Genomic DNA, 22258 nt, shown 5'->3' on the forward strand with positions numbered 1-22258 from the left:
ATTGCCTCTATACTTCTGAGCATCACAGTGAACCTTATGGAAGGATTTCAAAGAAGAGACACTATTGACCTGTGGCACAGAGTAGGGTGGGAGTTCCAGCTACAAAGAAAGATATGAACCTGTTTGAGGGGAGAAGTGTATTCAGACCTTATGCATTCTAGCATGCTGCCGTTTTCCCTCTGATGACTGATATAGCTTTCATAACTTATCTAGTTTGTTCTATCGTGAGCTTTCCGATTTTTATAACTCATGGTACAAGTGATGGATTACTTGTTAAGGAGGGTTACTATTTCAAAGGTGTGATCTTGAGCAGGGCTTGTCCAGGGTGAAAGACCCAAATTCTGCAGTGAGTAGAGCATATATTATAAACGTGTTAAGCATACAGGTCTTTTCACCTCTCTCCTGTTTTACAGTAGAATGATTTGAATCAATCAAGTATCCACACTTGTGATCATTCTAGTCCCTCACTTGGGAGTCAAGGTAAATAATGAATGAAGCATTTTAAATTAACTGTTTGCAAACACTCAAAACTTCCTTTCATAACTAGGTTTATGTCTTCACCTGTCTTTCCCCTACATATAGCAAATGCACTCATTAGTCCTCTTAAAGGGCCAAATCTAATGTTTTAAACACTCAACTGACTGAAAAATGGGGAAGTGTGTGGGAAAATGTAACTGAAGCATTCCTTAACAAATGAAAATATCTAAAATAATTTTACGTACCTCTCTTAAAAATATAAACACCACACACTTTTGGAATGAAACCAAAGCATGAGAAATTTCAACCCAAAATGAAATTGTTGAGATAGAAGCAAAATGAAAATAGGAGCTTGGAATGAAAGCGCTTTCTCAACCTTAACTGTAGCCTACTAATCATGCAAAGCTATGATAACAATGTTAATCCAAACGGAAATAAATCACATATAAAATGTACTTGACTGTCATTTTAAATTATTAGCATCAACTCTTTTCATGTTTCTAATTTCATATTGAAACTTTTTAAAAAAACAATAGAGTATGACAACACAATGATCTATTTAAAAAAATATAGCTTGATCACATTCCTTTCTCATTCTCAGCCTATTAATGTGTGTAACATTTTTTAGCCCTCCTTTCCTGCATTTGGGGAGGAGATTAGTATTGTTACCATCAATTAGAATGATACTGTAAGAAAAAATAGCACAATCCAGAATTTGTAATATAATCAGAACAGAGACACTAGATGAAGTGGATGCATGGCTGATCGGTTCAAGCATTTTGTTGAGCACACTGTGTTCAAGCACTATTCTTTTGAGAGCATTTCCTCCACCTCCCTTTTTTAATGTTTGTTTTTTTCTAATTGAAATAACTAAAGGAAATAGCTTGGAAAAAGGTACAAAAGATGCCTCAGGATGTACTGCTAGTTTTACCTTTCCAAAATTGGCTATGTGATAACAATGCTGATTAGAAAATGTGCTTTAAACATGAAAGGGTTCCAACATGAATTTCTAAAAGTTTATGGATTTCATGTTAAATAATCCCAATGTGTTAAAAAAAATCTGGGGGGGGGATCTTTTTTTAATGCATATCTTTTAAAAAAAATTTCTGATGCAGTTTTAGGAAGTGTGGGTTATTACTAGAACCTTTCTCTTTGAAAGTGTGGTTTTCACATAATGGCATACCTAAATTGGTAGTATATAACAGGAATTTAGATTCCTGAAATCATACTGGAAACGTTGACACCCCTATTACCTCACAAGAACCAGAAATTGAATTGAGGTTTTGTTGCTTTGTCAGGTTGTGGCAATGGACCCACAAGTCAGTAGCTCAATTTTCTACTTCTCTGCATCAAATATTCCCTTGAAAATCATGCATACAATCCTGAGAAATGGCAGGGAGGATGCTCTTAGAAGTGTTAAATATTTGGTTCACTAGGTCCTATCAGTAGGTAGGGCCTGCAGGGAGTTTGCTTATCCACCAGAACGATCTCATTATAAGGACAGTGATGTAGTGTGTGGTTTACTTCATACTCTGAAGCCATTCGAGGAAATAACTGAGTGAATGGTCCCTGTATTGTGCTATTATGAGTAGCAATAACTGGCAGCATATTAAAATGGAGATTAGGGAGTACAGCCACTCAGCTGAATGCAGCTCTGAAATTTCAAGGCTGTTGAATTATTCAAGTATTTTTCAATTTATAAAATAAATATGTGATTGCTTGATGGAGTGATAATAGAAATGGCTCAAGCTTGAGAAAATTCTCAGTACATATTTATTTGTCATAATTGTTTTCTGCCAGCATGAATGTATGTATTGATTGTGTGATGCTGTGATCAATGTTGTCATATACAAAGAAGGGTAACACTGGATCTGATTTTACAAAGTGTACTGAAAGATAAAGAAGAGAAAAGCATATGATCACAGCAGAAGTGGGGCAAAATTGAGAGCATATCTCAGTGGCACAAATAGCATTCTGCATGCTGCATTATTCTTCTGAGTAGTGTCTTCGGAGGGGATTCAGCAAAGCATGTAAGCACACCTGCTTAACTTCAAGCATCTGCTTTAGTCCATCCCTATTTAGGAAGGCACTTAAGTGCCTTCCTAAGTAAGTCCCAGTGAAGTTATTAAGTATGGGATATTTTTTCAAACAGAAATGTCAGTTGGGTGCCTAACTCCCACTCAGTTTTTTCAATGGGAGTTAGGCACGTAATTTGATACTTGTGACTTTGAAAATACTGTACATCCCTATGTGCTGCAGTTATTTGTACATCAGGACATTAATTCCCATGGATTTCAGTGAGAGTGTTCTTCCAGTAAGGCATCACCTAGGGTTGCCAACCCTCCAGGATTGGCCTGCAGTCTCCAGGAATTAAATATCATCTTTAGTTAAAGATTGTCATGTGCTGAAATCTCCAGGAATACATCCAACCAAAATTGGCAACCCTACGTCACCTCATCTGAATTGTATAGAGGAATCTGACCCTTATATACCTAGAATTATTTTACTTTAACTAAATATGTACAAACTCTCAGTGGAGAGGAAAAAACTTTTTTTTTTCTTAGCCAGATTTTCTAATCTGTTCAAATGCCTCCAGCTGTTCTTAGTCATGGTAAATGTACTTCATCAGATCTTTCTTGCTGTGCATTTTAGCAAGTCCCCTTTTTAAGTATCTGTTAGGTATATTTGTCTATTTCTCTGTGCATATTTCTTTATCTATTGTATTACCTTATAACTATGATATCTCAAATACAGATAGTTGATTGCCTGCTAAAATATCACTACCATGAAAAAAAAATCCCTAATGGAATAACAGAGACAATTCCATCCTGGCATGAGTGCTTTAAACCTTCTGTCAAAAACTTATTTTCACCTTCTCATGGATCCAGACCTATTGGTATTGCACTTGAGGAGACTGGGGTATTCCACATCTTATCGTTAACATATTTATAGTCCCTCCCAGCTGAAATGAGCTTAATGCAGCTACAACTGACTTGAATAGAAGTGTTGGTAGAGTTAAACTTGTGTAAAATTGGTGTAAGAAAGAACAAAATCAGACCAGCCCCCCCCCACACACACACACACATTAAAAGCACATATGAAAAAGGGACAAATATATTTCCTTAAGCCTAGTGTTGACCGTGATTCTACAGCTCTGTACCTTAATGCATTACCAGTAACCAACTGAATTTTACAACTGGGTGAATTCTAATTCCATTATGCATATTTTCCTGGGTAGTTAATGTGTTTGAGAAATTATTTACTTATAGTCTAAATCTATTAAAACAACCAAACATCTTTTTGGTATGAACTTTTTGATAGGAAAAAGGTGGAGTGTATGAGGGGACATGATAATATTAGTGGGGGTTCTCTTACTACTTTTACCTGTGTTGAGAATAGTAGTGGTTATATTTAAATGTATCCAAGTGTGTGTGCTTTGTTCATTTTTTGTCTCTGAACTGGCATGTAGTTTTTTCAGGGATTATATTCTGATAATAAACATTTGACAACCACCTTAGGAGTTACCACGCAGGTAATCAGTCTACGTATTACAAGTACATAAATTCAGAAGCTACAATTCGACATGATGCATTTATATGTGTCTGTGTGGATAGATATATACACAATGTTTTTGGAAACCTAAGGACTTGTCTATGCTTCACAGTTATTTTGGATTAAGGTATGGTATGAATTCAAAGCGTGATAGCTATGCTGGAATAGTTTGTGAGTGGACATTCTTATTTCAGAATAAAAGCGTCCATATGGGGAACTATTCCAGTTGCTTTTCCAATAAGACGAGCCCTAAAATTGTCTTATGTTCTTCAACTGTCCAGTGACAAGGCAGAGCATTTTTCAATAGAGGAAGATAAAATATAAATAATTCATTGACCTCAGAAAGGATCAATATGCATAAGAAAAGTCTTGGTGTTTTTTGTTGGCTGTAAAAATATACTAATCCTCTGGTGTCAGTATGTTATATGCAATGTGTTTCTGCAACCACTAACTCTATGATGCTGTTCAACAACAAAACTCTGACATATTGCCTCTAGTGGTGAACCTGTTATCCACTTGAAATATGAGGAAGAGTTTTGTTTTGTTTTTTGTTGATGGGAATTATGGTTAATCATCAGGAAACTATGGAAAATGCTACATTTTGAAAATTGCTTTGCAGGCAATATGCTATGCCTTCAGTCTTAAACTTCACTCAGTTAGGATCTCTTCCTTGTACAAAGTGGGACTATTCAGCTGTGTAGCACAAAATCTTATAGACAAATTCACGTCCAAATTTATTGTTGCATTTTCCAGTAAAACAAGGAAAGAAAGAGAGAAAATGATAAACCAACTGGTGATATCACCCATGCACTAAAGTGCCTGTTTTTGAAGGGAATTAAATTCCCTTCAATTTATCAGCTTAAATTCTGAAATGGCAAGACATTTTTCAGTAATGCTCCTTCCCTTTGACTATGGCATGAGGTGGTGATCTGATTCCAAATCGGGTTTATTGGTAAAGTGGGCAATGAATTTTAGCATGTATAGATCAAGAGATCTCAAAGCTCTTTTTACAAAGAATGGTAACTATCATTATCCCATTTTACAGATTGGAACTGAGCAACAGGTAGTTTAAAAGACTTGTCTAGAGAGAGGAGCAGAACCTAAGGTTCCTGTCAGTCCCATGCCTTTTCTTCTGGACCACATTCCTTCTCATCTGAGTTTTGACTTGAGGCTCATCAGGGCTAGGACTAAGATTGGAATTAGCCTTAGATAGTGCAGACATTTTGAGAAGAGCTGAGAGTTGAGTTTGGCTACATCCAAACTGGAAGGTATTCCTCATTCTCTTTTTGGATCTAACCAAGATCCAAAACATGTAGGAGTATGTGATTGATTCTGGATTTTCAACTGTAAATTTCCACTGAAATTCTAAGGATTTATTTTCAAGTTTTGCCCACCACAACTGGCAAAGTAGAATTTGGCTATACTCTCAGAGCCCGAGGGAATAGCTGGGTCTTACATTGTGCCCTGAATTTCAACTGACAGGCTATTTCAGACCAATGGGGGAAATAAGTCTCAAAGCTGGGAGCTCTGACTCCAACTGCCAGATGTTCAAATCTAGGCACAATCAGAAGAAGCATCCTAACTAATCCCAGTTGTTGTGACTATATATATATATATATAAGAGCTATTTTACCAAGTAGCCAGAACTCAAACCACATAAAACCTGAGATCAACACCAAGAAGCTGATTCAAACCCAGGAAGTTAGGAACAGTACACTCTTCATAAAATTGGTGTAACATGCTCTAGTCATGGTTATTCCTGTTATTTCCAAAATTACAGTAAAACTACCAAATATAAATCTGTAGTTATATTACAGTGTAAGTAATAAGTACTTAAATAATATTTGTGCTTTACAGCAAACAGCAATAGAGCAAAATACAGAAAAACTGTCTGCATTTAAGCTTTTTCAGGTATTGTGTTTGTTGTCATAGAAATATCATTATTTCTGTATATGTGGTAATAGTTTCACTGAGCTTCATTCCAAGTAGAATATTTGTACAGCCAATTTATTTTTCATACTCCTTTAATACATCTCCTGAATTTTAAAAGCATTCATTCACGTAATAGTTAACTCTCTCTCTTCTTTTTGCACATGAGTGTATTATGTCTTCCAACACATTTGTCTAAGCTCACTAAACTAGATTGCAAGTGACATAAATACATGAATTGTCTTGGCATTTTTTCCATGGGGAATTCTAAACTGAAATAAATCAAGGTTAAGTGCTCTGATTAGCTGATCCTCCATTCAACATAAACAGAAATATGTAGTGGAATAAGTATTCTTCCATAGTATGTTTCCATGGATGCATCATGTTCAAGGGAGCTGACAGCATTAAAATTGAAGGTCCTGAGAGAGAAACCTAGGCTAATAAAGTGGCATTATAAACCAAAAGCATACAAACTAAATTAAATAGTAAAGGTCAAAATTACAAGCTGATAATGAGCTAACATGAAGAAGCTGTTACCTAATAACTTGTATAATGGAGTTAACATTTCTTAAAGATGCATTTTAATTTACTGATTATTTCTGGGTTTCCAAGCTGACAGATTTAAGGTGCTCAGTAACGTAAAGGCTGGAACAATCAGAAATGGAAATTCATTCTAAAATCAGTAGATTTGAACACTGGAAAACTGGGCATATGTCCCTTCTAAATTGTATAAAGTTCCCATTCCTAGCCCTGCAGATTTCCAAGATATGGGACTTTAAAAAGAATACATTTATGTATTGCAAGCTCATCTCTTCTGCAATACTGAATCTTGCCTGATCTAGGGCTCTAGCAGGGATGATTTTTTTTTTTTTGGGTGGGGGGAAGGGACAGACACTTTGGGTTATTTGAAAATGGAACACCCTCTGGCCTCCCCCAAAATTAAATAAGGAAACTAATCAATCCATGAACAATATGGAATATTTCACTATATGGGTGGCCATTCCTTACACACCCTGATTCTAATATTGTCCTGTACTATATTGACAATGTTGAGTGGCAGTTATACTACTATGTCATACTTTATATGTTCATGTCATCGTAACATTTGACTATATAGAATATATACTCCTATACGTTTATAACAAATATTTATATTATATTACTTATTTGTGGACTCTTAAAAATGATTTTTTTAAAAGGCTTTTCTCCCAAATTAAAAAAAAACACCAAAATCTGGCATTGTACAATACATAGCAGTAGATAGTAAGGCTGGTTGTAAATTTTCTAACGTTTTTTGTGACAAAAATTGGGTTTTTGAGTAAACATTTATTTGCAAGTGTCTGCTCACCTTAAAAGTTTTTGATTTTTTTTATTGTAATACCATTTTTTAATGTTTGTTGACTTTCTACCAAAAAAACCCGCTCATTTTCCATGAAGTTAAAAACAAACCAAAAACCCTTCTTTTTTGAGCAAATCTAATTGATAGATCCTGTCCTGAAGTTACTTTGTTCATCTATGTTGCAGTTATGATTGGATAGAATTAACCTTGACTGAGAGTTTTGTCTGTGCTTAGCATCTTAGGAAAACTGAAGTACAGAATTACTGGTAGCAGGAACAGTAAAATACCAAACACTTACATCATATTATCTCATCCCCAGCATTTTGTAGTACTGAAAGCTCAGGCATTCCTCGTAACATCTTATCTAACCTGTTCTCTCATTTATCAAGAGAGGATGCCTTGAATCATTTTTCCTAATACTCTGTCCTGCTGCACAAACACCAATACTATTAAGAACTTTTTCCCCCCTAAGATCTAACTTAAACTTTTCCTTTCTTAGCTTCAGACCACTGGTCCTTGTCCTAACATAATCTGAAACTCAATAATTGCCTTCTTTCATTTATATTGTTACCTGGACGGGATTTGATTAATGCAATTCACTGATTATGACACCTTCTGTGACAGACGGCCACCATGTTACACTAATTTAATTCCAATATTTTATAATAATTCACTTTAAAATTACACAATAGAGAAAAAGAATAACTGCATATATATCATAGGAATTATCAAGATTTACCATAGATTCATTTGATATCTCTTTTCTACACAATTCATCTGATAACTCTTTTTCACCACAGAAAAATGGTGTTAATAGCAAAAAAGAAAAAAAATATAGGCAAATTTTGCACGGTACTTAAAAATTAATAGTGCTGCTAGATGTTCAATGGGAATGGTGTAAGAGAGAGTGTTTTTTATGCCAGCTGTGTAACTCTAAACTGCAGCTCTGATATTAGGCTGCTATTGTATTCAGTTGGCTGAAGACTCTATTTATATATACGTATATATTTATATATACACACATATATATTTCTCTTTTTCTTTTCTTTTAGCTGATGGATGCACTGACTGGTCGGTGGATTACAAGAAGTATCAAGTTCTAGTGGGAGAGCCTGTTCGTATAAAATGTGCATTATTTTATGGCTATATCAGAGCGAATTACTCTCTAGCACAAAGTGCTGGCCTTAGTTTGATGTGGTACAAAAGCTCTGGACCTGGAGATTTTGAGGAACCTATAGCTTTTGACGGAACTAGAATGAGTAAAGAAGAGGATTCTATTTGGTTTCGGCCAACAGTGGTGCAAGACAGTGGTCTTTACGCATGTGTTATAAGGTACTTTTATTTTAATTTATTATGCTTGAATACAGTGAAATACAATAGAATTATTGCTCTTAATACTGAAACTTTATGGTACCATCCACAGCACACACTGTTTTCAGTGATTTTGGTCTTTTTCCCCCTGATGGTGAATGTTTCATGAGTAACTTAGGTTTTTCTTTCTTCGTCTCACTCCCCTCTCCTATGCTTGCAGCATCAATCCTCTCCCACTTTCTATCCGAGCCGTCACCTTTGCCCTTCAGTAAATGCTGCCAGCCATAAGAAACATGCACAGCATCATCAACATTTTGCAATACCTTTTGCTATATTCAATTAATGTGCTTCACATGTGCAGGCTATAGATACCTTCCACCAAGTTAATGCTTCCTGGAGGCAAGATTGGGAGGTCACCGGACTGGGCTGGAAGTGGAGGAGAGGGCTTGCTGTCCCTGTGGCTATCTTCTTTGATCACTATCCCATTAGTAGCATTGAGAAGACTGCTAGACCTACAGAGTAATGATGCATACCACCCATTATTTTGTAGCAGCCTTATACATCTGAAAAAAGTAAACAGATTGTATCTTATATACAAAAGTATGTTCATGTGCTGTGACCTGTATTCTGCATTGCAACCTTGAGGGAGTTGAAAGCTGTAGAAAATAAAGGCTTACAGTGGATATTCCATCATGCTGTTATCTATTGTGTTTGCCAGATTGCACTATTGTTGAATGAATATATTTCTAAAGAATTCTCAGATTTTTTTATTAAAAAAACTTACCTTTTCAGTTACAGGATCAAGTTTGTCTCTCAAGATGATGAACTTTTTGTTCATTATTATTGCACAGTGACTCATCAACGTACAGCTGCTAAGAAAAAAGTCTTTTGTGTAGACAGACAAGAACTTTATACATTGTCGTTATGCTGTATAGCTACTTGTAAGAGTTTGTTCTTGAATTACAACTTAGATTATTTCTGTGACAGCAATCAGCACTCAGTATTCTCTTTTCAAACTCTGCATCCTCTTCTTGCAACAACTTGTTATTATGATACCCATTTAAATTATTTTCCTTGTTGTCTGACTATATCAGGAGGAGGACAGGAGACAATGGTTATGGCTTAATGAGGCCACAACTTTATTATTAGATGTCCGGAAGTACCCAGCAAATTAAAGAGTACAGTTCAGGTAACTCCATAATCATTTCAATATCTACCTGGGGACTTTCGTCAGCCCCCCTGACTTCTATCCTGGTCCCCAGCCAGCCCAAATGAGGATCAAGGTGGGCTATAGAGGAGGGGGTGTTTGGCTTCCTGCCTTGCCAGTCATAGGTGCCCTGAACCTCTCCCTATTCCACTCCTTTAACAAACACCTTTTTTAAAGTCTTTACCAAACCATCCATGTGATCTCTGTGTCCCCTCCCTTCAGAGTACCTGCACTGGACATCCACCACAAGGAGGCACCAGCAACTAGCTTGGCTGCCTCCCCCACATCCCCAGCTGGGTTCCCAGACATCTCTCACTGCCCTCTTTAATATCACACAAAAATGTATCTGTGCCAAAGTCTGACAGGTGAACCTCATTCCCCCTGAATAATTCTGTTGCCTCATATGCTATGTCAGAATGCAAGATTACCAACCTCCCTTATGATCTCCATGAATTTGGTCATGTCCCTATTCATATACCTCCTTCACAGCTCCCTGACACACCCTGCATTGAAGGATGTTTCACCACACAGTTTTTACTCCTGGAAAAAGTTCCAGGATCTGCCTCAAGTCCCTCTTAACTCTGAGCATTAAGACTACCCCTTTACAAATTCATAAATCATTTTCTCCAAGGTGCACCACTATTCGATATGGTGCCTACTGATGAGCCCCCACGGTGTATACAAGTGGCACCAGCTGGTTCTGTAACATGCCCCTTGTTCTATGCCAGCTCGGGATTGCTTCATCACTAAGCCCCAGCAGCAAATCCTCAGGCAACCTGAATGCCCACTTATGCACCAAGTGAATAATACTGTGCCCAGAGATCCACACCATCATCTGCGTGGCCCTTTTCCCAACATCTGGAATAAGAACACAACAAAAAATTGACGCTGACTCTCCACTGAGGTCTCATACATTCTATATGCTTTCAAATGCCAACAGCCAATTGTCTGAATTGCCCCAGCTCCCGTACCTAGCTGTGTCACTGCTGTTGTCTCCCCAAACCTGAATGAATGGGAGCCAAATTCATGAGCTGGAAACCTCGGCCTCATCAGTCCCTGTCTCAACACCATAACAAACTGGTATGTTGTGAGGGGACTCCTGTCACTGTGAATAAAGGGTGGCCCATCTCTCCCCCGTCTTATTGCCATGTATGCCTTCAAAGTGTCCTCTGGGCAGAGCATGGGATTGCCACCCTCCCGTAGGCTACTGGCTACGCCAAGGCCTCCTTGATCCATCTTTCACTTTCACAAGTTTAATATAACTGCTTACCCCTGCCAATGCATATTTCACAGTTTCAAACCCTTCCAGTAGAGTCCCTACATGATCCCAGGTACTGCTGACCCTGAAGCTCCAAAAAATTATTCCAAAAATGCTGCCCTGGTCATTATCATAGGGTTAGAAGGAACCACAGAGGTCATCTAGTCTACCCGCCTGCCAAGATGCAGGATTTGGGTGTCAGCGTAGACTTTAGGATCAAGCTGGAGCCTGAACTCTGAGACCCACTCCACTCTCACCCCTCATGGGCTCTCCAAGCTCAAAGGTCTATACTGTAGTTCTGTAGCCTTGCAGCCTGAGCCCTGCAAGCCTGAGTCAGCTGACCCAGGCCAGCTGTGGCTATGCCGTGAGTCTTTTATTGCAGTGTAGACATACCCATCATCAGTTTATATAACATCAGATTTATCTAGTAGTTGGATTTGAATCTTCTTATTCATTTTAAAGATGATCAGCATTCCTCTTCTCTGACTTACCATTAACTTTTGGAAGAGGCTGTCATGAATGACATAGCCAATGAATGCTATTCAAAGTTAACTAACATAAGTAATTACAGTCCTAGTATACACTTGAAATTACTGCAAAGAGCTCAATTATGCTTGTGATGTATCTTCATGTATTGTTGTAAATTTAAGGATATACATATGAAGTTTAAAATATTATTGTCATGTACAATTCATTTATCCAAAAAAACCCTGTAATTTTAAGCCAAAACAACAACAACCATTATATACTAAACCAAACCAAACCCCACCACCACATCACTTTCAGGGAAGCATTCTTTTAAATTATCATTGAGGGTGCAGTTCAAATCCTGTAATGTCTTAGTCCACTCCCTCTGTGAAGACTTGTTGGATAGCAATCCCTCTGTGCACTGGTTCCTGACAATCACATTGTGTGTGTGTGTATATATATGTGTGATGTGTGTGTGTGTGTGTGTGTGTGTATATATATATGTGTGTGTGTGTGTGTGTATATATATAAATTAAAATAGGTGTTGTAATTTCCATTGTCAGAAATATTGAATGAAATACAGGGAGGGCAAAGACACCCCTGCTTTTGGGGTGGGAGTAAAGTTGAGTCTAAAAGAAATAGGCTTCATTTTTTCATAAACTGTTCAGACACCATTTCTAAATCATCAGAATTAACGTAAAAGCTTTTACAAGTGAGATTTACCACTCCACAATACCTGGCATTCTTTTAATATTAGTACTGATTTCTAAATATCTCCACTTGACTCTGAGAAGGATTTTTCCCCAGATAATTAGAAACATACATAATTATAAATATTTATTTCACCTAAATGATTTTCAACATTTATTACTTTTACATTGTTTTTATTTTCTGATCTTGTTTATCTTAATTCTGTTTAAAGTATCCTACACAAATGTCAAAGTTATGATATAATTTTTATTTGTTTCTCTTTTGTAGCAGTTAGTATTAACTGAGATTTCTTAATGTTTGTCTCTTCAGAAGGTAATCTTTTAGTTCCCCATGCAGTTCTATATAATATAATGTCTCTAACTGAAAATCAGCCTATACTTATAAAGTCGATGCCAGGGAGCCTACCTTATTGACTGGCTCTTCCTGATTTTGAATGTAATATTGTCAGGCATTTCTCTAAAAATCCACCCTTTCTACCAAAACATTAGAAGCTAAATTTTGAAAAATAAGAGCCTGATACATACATGCAAATTGGGCACCTAACTCAGAGAGCAAGTTCAGATGCTTACATTATTTAAGTTAATGTTGTTATGGCATATTGCAGTCAAGTCCAGAGGCCCTATTTAGGGTCAGGTCTCCTAGTGATGGATACTATACAAACAAATTAAAAGACTTCCTCAAAGAGCCTGCAGTTTGGCACACTGTAAACAAAGATACAAAAAGAGCAGTTAGGATGATGGCATGGATGGATAGAAAGAAGTGAGGGAAAATAGAAGGAAATAAGAACTGAGATAGAAGCAGGATTTGAGTTGTGCAGATGTTTGAGAATGGAAATTTTGTGTGGAAAAGGAAAATCACAGAAGAGATTTGATAAGGGAGTGATAAGTTCTTGTGGGAGAAGATAATTTTAGAAGTAATATCTTAATAAACTGGAGAAGAGGAAGCTGAGAAGCAGGTAGAAGTGAAAGATCACCAAAGAATAAGTGAATTATAGGGATGGGGTGGAGAAGAAAGTAACATTTTCAGTAGTAATTATTATGCAGGATTTGGGAATGGATATGATATTGGAGGAGAAGAAAGTTGAGTTGAAAGTGACAGTGAAGTGACCAGGCAAAAGCCACTAGTAGAGCCAGTTTTAGTGGAGTTGAAGAGACAGATTCCCATAGTCAGGGACCCAAGAAAGAAATTCTTGCAAGAGTTCTTTATCAGATACCAGTTTTCTTTTACTGTTAATTACTTTACTACTGAGATCATATTTTCTTAAGGGAATCTATGGAATAAAATAGAGATTATCCTGAAAATTATGTCAATGTCTTGCCAGTATATTAAGATTTTAAATATTCTTTTAGTCGTGCAGGCTTTACCTCCTTTGTATTCATTGTCACATTTCTTCTTTGCTCCAATAATTAAAAAATTCCACTGACATGGCAGAAGGTATTCTGTACAAAAGTTAGCTCAGTTTCCTAATATGGTCTGTTTGTGATGGCTGATCTTGTAGAACTGGAACCTTCAGAAAAAATATGTAATCATCTGTAAGTTTATTTCTACACAGGATAAAAATGAGACTTTTCAGGATCTTTCACTAAAAGCAGAAAAGAGAAAGACGCCTTCCTTCTCCTGCCTTCCTTTCCTCCTCCAGTAGCCCTGTGGATAGGGCAGTCATCTGAGGTCTAGGAGATGATCTAGGTTCAGGATCATAGAGGGTGTATTGATTTTTCACACTTGCTAAGACCAGGCTCTCTCCCATTTTGACCAAAAATTCCATCCTGGACCTGAGAAACCTTCCTGGTGTAGTTTTCATCTAAGCCAATATGTTTCCGCAAAACTTTGTTGTTGTTGTTGTTGCGAAATGTCTCATTTCAACCAGAGTAACATTTAATTGACATTTTTTTTCAACCAGCACTATCTACTGCAAACTGCAATTAATCCATCTGCAGAGAAGGGATCATATGTTATATAAAATAATGGAAAACAAAGCTGTCCTGTCATATGTCCCCACATCAGATGGAAAACAAAATTAATTAAGTTAAATCCAGATACTTAGTATTGATGTCTTCAGTAGACTTTTTCAAATAAGGGCAACCAGATTCACTCTTTAATGATCAGTCTGAGACCTACCTTTTGAACAGAGACCTTCAGAATGTGCAAATTCAATTGGTGGATAAACACCTTATGCAAGAATTGATATGAGGCTGACACAGTAATGGTTAGTTATGAGATTTAAAACACGCTGCTTACATATTGCAAAGCAGATGAGAAAATAACAATGTGACTGCAGTAGCAAACTATACAAGTTTATGCATTTAAAATTAAAGTTTGAAAATTTTTCTGCAGTTTGTCATTTTTAATAAAAACATAAGGTAATAATTCACCTTTACCTTTTTATTTTCTGTCATTTCATTTAGGCAAGGATTTTTAAAGGATATTACATGCATGTACATATATTTCTATTATTAAACCAGTAAACTATACTAACTATTTTGGTATGAAATATGTTTTCAATTTTGATCATTTTTTGTAAACATGGAGACTATTTGGAATAGCAATATCCTGCTTATGCCTTTCCATTTCTAAATCCACTTTTATGGTGATTCGTGAAATTTTCCTGTGCCTAAATGCTGGACTGGGCACTGGACTAGGATTCAGGATACCTGAGTTCAATTCCCAACTCATCCACTGGCCTGCTGGGTGACCTTGGGCAAGTCATGTCCCTCCCTGTGCCTCAGTTTCCCCATCTATAAAATGGGAATATGGTACTGACCTCCTTTGTAAAGTGCTATGAGAACTACAGATCAAAAGTGCTATAGAACAGCTAGGTACTCTTGATATTATTAAACAAAAAACAGGAATTGTACATCAACTGGGATTAGGAATTACTGAAGTGAGCTGTAGCTCATGAAAGCTAATGCTCAGATAAATTTATTAGTCTCTCAGGTGCCACAAGTACTTCTTTTCTTTTTGTGAATAGTTATGATGAGATAAGCAAATGCTTGCAAGTTAGCTGTCAGGACATTTACATCGTGGAGAGATAAATGTTGTCACCTGCACATTTCAGAGACAATGCGATGAAAATGAAAATTATGACAAGTTCCTGAGTGCTCGTAGAAAGCAAAAAAACACAAACAAAAAAAGAGAGAGAGAAAGTAAGATGATTATCACAGGTTTAAAAAAATTACTTTGATTTTCTATTACTTTCGGAGATAATTTTACTCATGGATTTTACCATCCTCTTACAAATTGTTTATGTTCACTTTTATGTCTTGTTTCAGATTAGGCCTTGATCCTGAAAACACTTACTTAATTTTACACAAATGAGCAGACCAACTGATTGTGTTTAAAGTTAAGCATACCTTCAAGCTTTCAAACCTGCCAGTAGGTGACATAAACCATCAAAGTATGTGCCAATCAACCAAAATGTAGAACACCTGCATTTTGTTGTATGTTGTGCCATAATTGACAGATTATATTTTTAAGGATAAAATATGTTTGAAAAGTTGTTTCATAACTAAATAGCATGAAGTCATTAAATCAGTCATTATATATACTTGCCAACTCCAAGTGTTCAAAGATCATAAGTCAAATCCACCAAAATTCATGAGATTTGCTTAATATTTACATATTTTTCAATAATACATTTTTACTTCTTTTGTATTTATCATATGGTATTTAGTATTTAAGGTTCACATTTTCAAAGTTTCTTCACGAACAGGTGAGTTAGAAACTTCCCTTTTTAAAAAAGAAGGGAAAATTGAAATTCTCATGAATTATCTGATTCCAGGAAATAGAGCTTTCAGAAAAACACCAAATAGCGAGTGACTCCCAATGAAATCATGAGAGAGAGCAGCATACTTTTACAGATGAGATTAAAGTTGGAGAAAAGGTCTCTGCTCGGGTTGCTGGGAGGCATAGGGTGGGGAAGCTGAAGAGAATGTCCCTGCCTCGGCTTCTCTGGAGGCATGATGGTGAAGGGCTCTGGGGAGGGAAGGGAGGTATTTCTAAAGGTTGCCTCCAGGAAAATTAATTCAGACCATCCACTGGTTTTCCCTGCAATTAACCCAGCCCCTGCACACCAAGACAATTCAGGCCAACCCCAGTGTAATTAATTGAGCCACCAAACTCTACTCCAATACCATTACTCACCCAAACCTGGTACAATTAATTCAGGCTACCCACATATAATAGCATTGTTGTAGGCCAGCCCTATCTTTCAGCATCAAGGGCTTCCTTGATGCTGCCATAAGGAAGGTCCTTGCTGCTGCTCCGAGCCCTGCTTCTCTCCCCGCTTCCCCCATGAGAGAAAGCCCAACTGCAAACAGTGATTTCCAAAAGGGGTAGGGAGAAATGAGGGAATAGTCTGTGTTCTACCGTCACTGTTCACAACACAGGGGAGTTGGGGGAGGGAACTCCCACAGCCTGTGAAGACCCCAGTAGCTTAAGGTCCTTGCTTTGCCGCCTCCTTCCTGCTCTAGCCAAAAAGACAATTCTCTTCATATTTTGAGTCTGCTACTGAGATAGGAGAGGAACTGTGCCCTGAAGGTCTACAGATTTAGGCTTTGAGACCAAACAGGCAAAGCAAATTCCAGTGGGAAGGATATTACAAATGTTAAAGATCAGTTTGGGGAGAGGCAAACAAGAGAAAATTAAGCACATATAAATCAAACGCACAGAGATAATATGCCAACAAAGAGAAAGGAGCAAAGAAAAGAAATCAAAAACATATTATTTAAGGGACATTTAGACAGAGGTTAGATGAAATCTTGACAATCAGAAATTATCAAAAAACAAAAACACTGAGAAACAGAAGGTGACAAAAAAAGTAACAAACAATAGCTGAGGAGATGAGCCAGACACTAAGATGGGGAGAAAAAATAAATAATTGGAAGTTGGAAACTTCACTCAAGTTTTGCCAATTCTGTTCATTTTTTGTGAGTCTTGAGATATTTTGTGTTTTTCTTAAATCCCCAGTTCCTAGTGTCAGTGCCTATATAAGAAATCTAGTAGAATCTCAGAATTTGTTTTTAAAATAGAAGGGAATGTTTAGCCCTAATGGTTGCAGAGAAAAGCTAGAGTGTAGAGTAGACCTGACTGCAAATTAAAAGCTTAAAAAAAAAAAAAGAAGAAGTGGGAAATAAAAAGAAGCCTCCCAATTAATATATTTTTAAATATCTTGATTTTTGAGGCCTGACATAATTTTAAATGCTTAGAATTTGACAAGACTGTTCAACTCAATGACAATTTGTACTGTTTAAAGAACAATGCAATACTCTGCCAAAATGAGATGTGCCAATAAAAGTGAGGATTAAATACATTGTCCTGTAGAATGTCAGTTTCAGGCGATCAGAATAACATCACTGAAAAGAAGATTTTTAATATATATATTTTTCCTTCAAACTGCAAGGCTCCACCAAAAGAATTCTGATTCTAATTCTGACCATAAATAATGTTCAAGTGGTTTTTATTGATGAGGCTTCTAAGTTTCAATTCTTTTTACAGTTACAAGGGTTCTTAAAATTAGACAATCCTCTTTTAATGTGACTATTAGTTTATCCCATTTCTTTGGGGCTGCTTCCCATAATCACAGATCAGAAAACACATTGAGCTGGAAGGGTATAAGCAAAAACAGAGTCCTGAGTATAGATCCACAAGGCAATGTCCTTTAATGCTACTAAAGCTGTGCATGATTGCTCTGGTGATAATAATAATATTTAGCAGCTAAATAATACTTTTTCATCTTCAAAGTGATTACGTTAGACATTTCAACACCCCTGTGAGGTAGGCAATTAAGGTGAAGCACCAAAAGGTTAAATGACTTCCCAAGGCCAACAGAACAGTCAATGTCCTGTCTTGCAATCCAGTGGACAGACACTACTACATTTGATACACTTGCTGGGGGTTATTTGGAGGAGTAATTTATGCCTGGCTAAATCAAAGGTCTTTGGCTAATAATAATAACTCACAGTGTACCTGAGCACTTTGAAGCACAGAAGAAGATACGATCTTTGATGCAAAGTCCTCACAATCCAGACAGTGGATAGGGGGAACAAAAGCAACAGATAAGCAGTTATACAGATATACTTGTTAATAAATACTGACATTGTTCTCTATGTATATATTGATAGATGGATGGAAGGAAGGAATGAAGGAACATGGAAATTATGCCCAAGTTACTCCTCATGCCTGACAACTTCCATTGGCAAGTTTCTTATCAGCATTGTGACAGAGAGAAATCTTCAGGAGGGACTTGAATGTGGAGAGAGTTAGGGGGCTAGCAGATGCGTCCAGAAAGGCTCTTTCATTTGTAAGGGGTAATACAGCTGAAGAAACTGTACTGGTGTAATAAGGTGACAAATGGGAAGACAGGGTAGCGTCACTGGCAGAGCAAAAGAGACGCGGGAGAACTTGGAACTTAATGAGGGTAGATAAGTAGGGAGAAGCAGTCATGCAGTACTCTCAAGTCAGTAACAGGAAGGTTAAGTCTGTTGTGATTGAAGAGGAGCAGTAAAATGTGGTTTTATTACAGTGTTCTAAAGCCATTGATTTCGGGAGATCATTGCTGACTTTAGTTACAGCTGGTGGTAGAATTAAAAAAATCACTAGTAATTCTTTGATGAAAAATGTCAAGATTTGCAATGAACATATTTTGCAATGAATTATTTGGCCAGCTCTGCTTAAATTGTAGAATAACTAATTTTGAAGCACATCTACCTTGGAATAAATATATCCGGTCAGGATGATTTGTCTGAAATCTGTGAGTGTAAAGAAATTTTCAGTAATGTCTCCTAGTGATTCACAAGATTTGGCAAGTAACATTCTCAAATTCTCTGTGCCACACTGAAAATCACAACTGCTCAGACATCACCACTACAGAGAAAGGAAAGCCAATGGTATTTCCATATTGATTTTTACCCAGTACTGCAAGCTGATAAGTTGTGGTTATGGTTTGGGGCAGCAGTGCAAAAATGAGGTTGGATCTATCCAAGCAGTACTTGGAGATGTACTTACATTCAGAGCCTAAAGAGAAGATGACCTGAGGGCAAGGTTGTCTGTATAAACATGATTTGGCCCACTTGTGTTTATGCATTATCATTCAGTCTTTAATTACGTGATCACCTAGTGTGCAGGATGGACCATGCTCTGGGAATGAATCTGGGTTGTATAGTAACACAGGCTGTTGCTTGGAGGACCCCCTGCTTTATTTGTTGCAGAAGTGGGAAGGTGTGTGCTGAATGAGGCAGAGGATTGAAGAAAGGGAAAAGGCACAGTCTCATCGTTAAGATAGTTGAATGTTGCCCTGGGGATTTGGACTCTATCCCTGTGTCTGCAACAGAGTTCCTGTAGATGCTGGGCAAGTCACTTACTCCAAACTTTTTACAAGTGGTCACTAATTGTGTGTTCCTCATTTTCTGAGTACCCAATTTGAGACTGGGGAGACTGATATTCAGACATTCTTTTAATGTTTTTAGTATGTAATGTTCAGAAACATGAAAGTAGGTTAGAAAAAGCCTTCTCCCATGCAGTAATGAATTCCACACCATATTAAGTTTCAAACACAAATATATTTTTTGTTTCTGACAATTTGCTATTTGTCACACCTTGTGTATTACATGAGCACAAGCTAGTTGAGAGGTCTGACAACAAAATATAAGGAGACTTTGGGCAATTATTTTTGTATGATCTCTGTTAAACATGGATTGCATTTGTCTCTGGCAGCCAAAAAACCGCAAAGGACTATTTATTCCTTTTGTTTGGGAGTATGCTATGGAACTATTGATAGAGTGTGTGTGTGTCTGTGAGAGAGAGAGAGAGAGACAGACAGACAGACAGTTAAAACAGAAACTTCCTTGAACTGAGTATTTCCCTGGACACTATATTAAGAATGTTTTGGGACATATAGAATAAGGTTCTTTGATTGCTCCAATGAATAAGAAGAATAAACAATAGAAGGCTATAAAACTACTTTTCTCAAACAACTGCTTCTACCTCTCAAGTATAAGGGAAATATATTAAAAGAAAAGGTACAAAGGTTCAATTTAAGATTGTTAATTTAAGATGTTCTTCAGAGATGTCATAATATAATGTGTGATGGCTTAGCAGGAGTCTCTTGAGGTTTCATAAGTTAAGTTTTATTGTTTTAGCTGTACAACTGTTAATTAGATAACGAAGGCCATATCTTCACTACAGCATTAGCTAGAGGTATAACTCTAGTGTTCCCCTCAACCCTACTTGCATCTACACACAGTCTAGCTTGTAGTAAGTGGTGCTTTGAGTTTGAGTGATGCTTGACCATCGCTGATGCTCAAGTTAGTGATTCAGCAGGGACTCAGGTACAGTCCATTTGAGTACTAGGAGTTTCCTAATGTGATTCCAATAGGACTTAAGATTTTGGATCCAAGACCCCAAATCAGCAGTGTTAGGACAGTACATAATCCAAATCTGTCTGAGGAAGGGATCCACTCTACTGCCACCAGTCTTGGGACAAGATCAAATCTCTAGAGATACTGTACCACCAGACAAAGTACCACAACTTCTAGTCTAGTAAAAGCCTGAGGAGCTACTGCATGAGCAGTTTGTCCAGGTACACACCAATACTCCAAGAATGGTGCCTGTCTACACTCTGGAGAAGTTTGTGGATGACTGACTACAGAGAACCTGGGGATGACCAAATGTGGAGGAGCTAAAGCTCTCAACGGGGAACCATGGCCACACTGCTCAAACCCAAGTTTCCGAGAAGGAGATAGAGGAACAGACTGTGGAGGAATGGGACAGGGAGGAAGCTGAGAAAGGATCTCCTCAGCCAGGCAAGGACTTGATTCACCATTTTAGTTATATTTGGAAGAATATGACATAAAGGGCCCATTGTGTATGTAAGACCAATCTGTTGTCTGGTGGAAGATGGATTTAAGAAATGCCACTTGTAGCTTCCTTTCAGGATATGGGTACTATCACCCCCACCTCTGTTAATGCTGCTTGTATATTCCCTTCAGGGCATGACAACTTTCTCTCCTTTTTCCCTCCCCCTCTGACATCCACATAGCAAGCTGCAGCTATTGTCACACCTTCTAATCCTGCTGTGCATGCAAAATCACCATCCTTCCCCTCCAGCATCCTGTAATGGTGTGTCTATGTTCCCTGCTGGGCAGACAACCAGCATTCCTCTCTCTGTCTCCCCCACACCTCTTCTCACCTCCGCGTGGGGTTCCAAGATGGATTCCAAATGGGGAAAAACACTTTAATAGAGATTTAGTGTAAAACGCACTGCTGCATGTATGCAAAGCAGGCATTATTAACACAAGCTTATTGAATGCCTGCCAACACAGGATCGGAGGTATGTTCAAGCAGTTGTTGGTTGCATTTATAGTAGTATGCTTTTCCTCACTCCTGCACTATCATTTAAGCATTTAAAGAGGTAGCCCAAGCTTATCAAGATAACATGTCCCAGGAAATAAGTCCACTGTAAGGCCTTTTTGTTGTAAAGTCAATAAAAATTCAAAAGTCTCTTGGCAGTAGAGGACCAGACTCTGACTACCGTGGATGGAAGGCATGGATGCTCCTGCATCTAGTTTAGCAGGTTGCTTGCAGTGGCCCAAAATTTACTTCAGTCTTGTGGAACAATGTAGCAGAACTTCTCATAAAAATGAATTTCCAGTCTTTCAAATTTTTAGGCAGCCTCAACTTCCCACACCCACCACTGTAGCACTAATTGTGATGGTAACTCCACAATAAAATTAAATATCCCTCCTTCTCTTGTGGTGACAAAGCACTCACAGGGCTTGTCTTCCCTGCAGAGTTAACTTGCATATTGCCCCTAAATCAAGTTCCAATCACACATATCTTGAGCGTGGTGTTGCTTTTAACTCAAGTTGGCTGTCCCATTACAGGATATAGGCTACAGCTTAAGTTAACATAACTCCTCATCTGCTAACACAATTACCCTGTGCAGAGTGAGGGTTATTTCAAAGTGTGGCTGTTGTCACTTGTGCGAGACAAAAAGAGGAGTTAACTAGAG

At 37.6% G+C, this 22258-nt stretch overlaps 1 protein-coding gene across 4 annotated transcripts in view; it reads left to right on the top strand.

Moving 5' to 3' along the window:
- The window catches only part of IL1RAPL1 (interleukin 1 receptor accessory protein like 1), a 1117545-nt gene that overhangs the window by 588088 nt on the left and 507199 nt on the right, over window positions 1-22258 (top strand). For all 4 annotated transcript variants that reach the window (XM_073328264.1, XM_073328235.1, XM_073328255.1 and 1 more), the window contains one exon: window positions 8350-8629. In XM_073328264.1, coding sequence (XP_073184365.1) covers window positions 8350-8629 — 280 coding nt within the window. The remainder of the gene's footprint in view (window positions 1-8349; window positions 8630-22258) is intronic.

This window comes from Lepidochelys kempii, chromosome 1, assembly GCF_965140265.1.
Source record: "Lepidochelys kempii isolate rLepKem1 chromosome 1, rLepKem1.hap2, whole genome shotgun sequence".
NCBI classification, from domain to species: Eukaryota; Metazoa; Chordata; order Testudines; family Cheloniidae; genus Lepidochelys; species Lepidochelys kempii.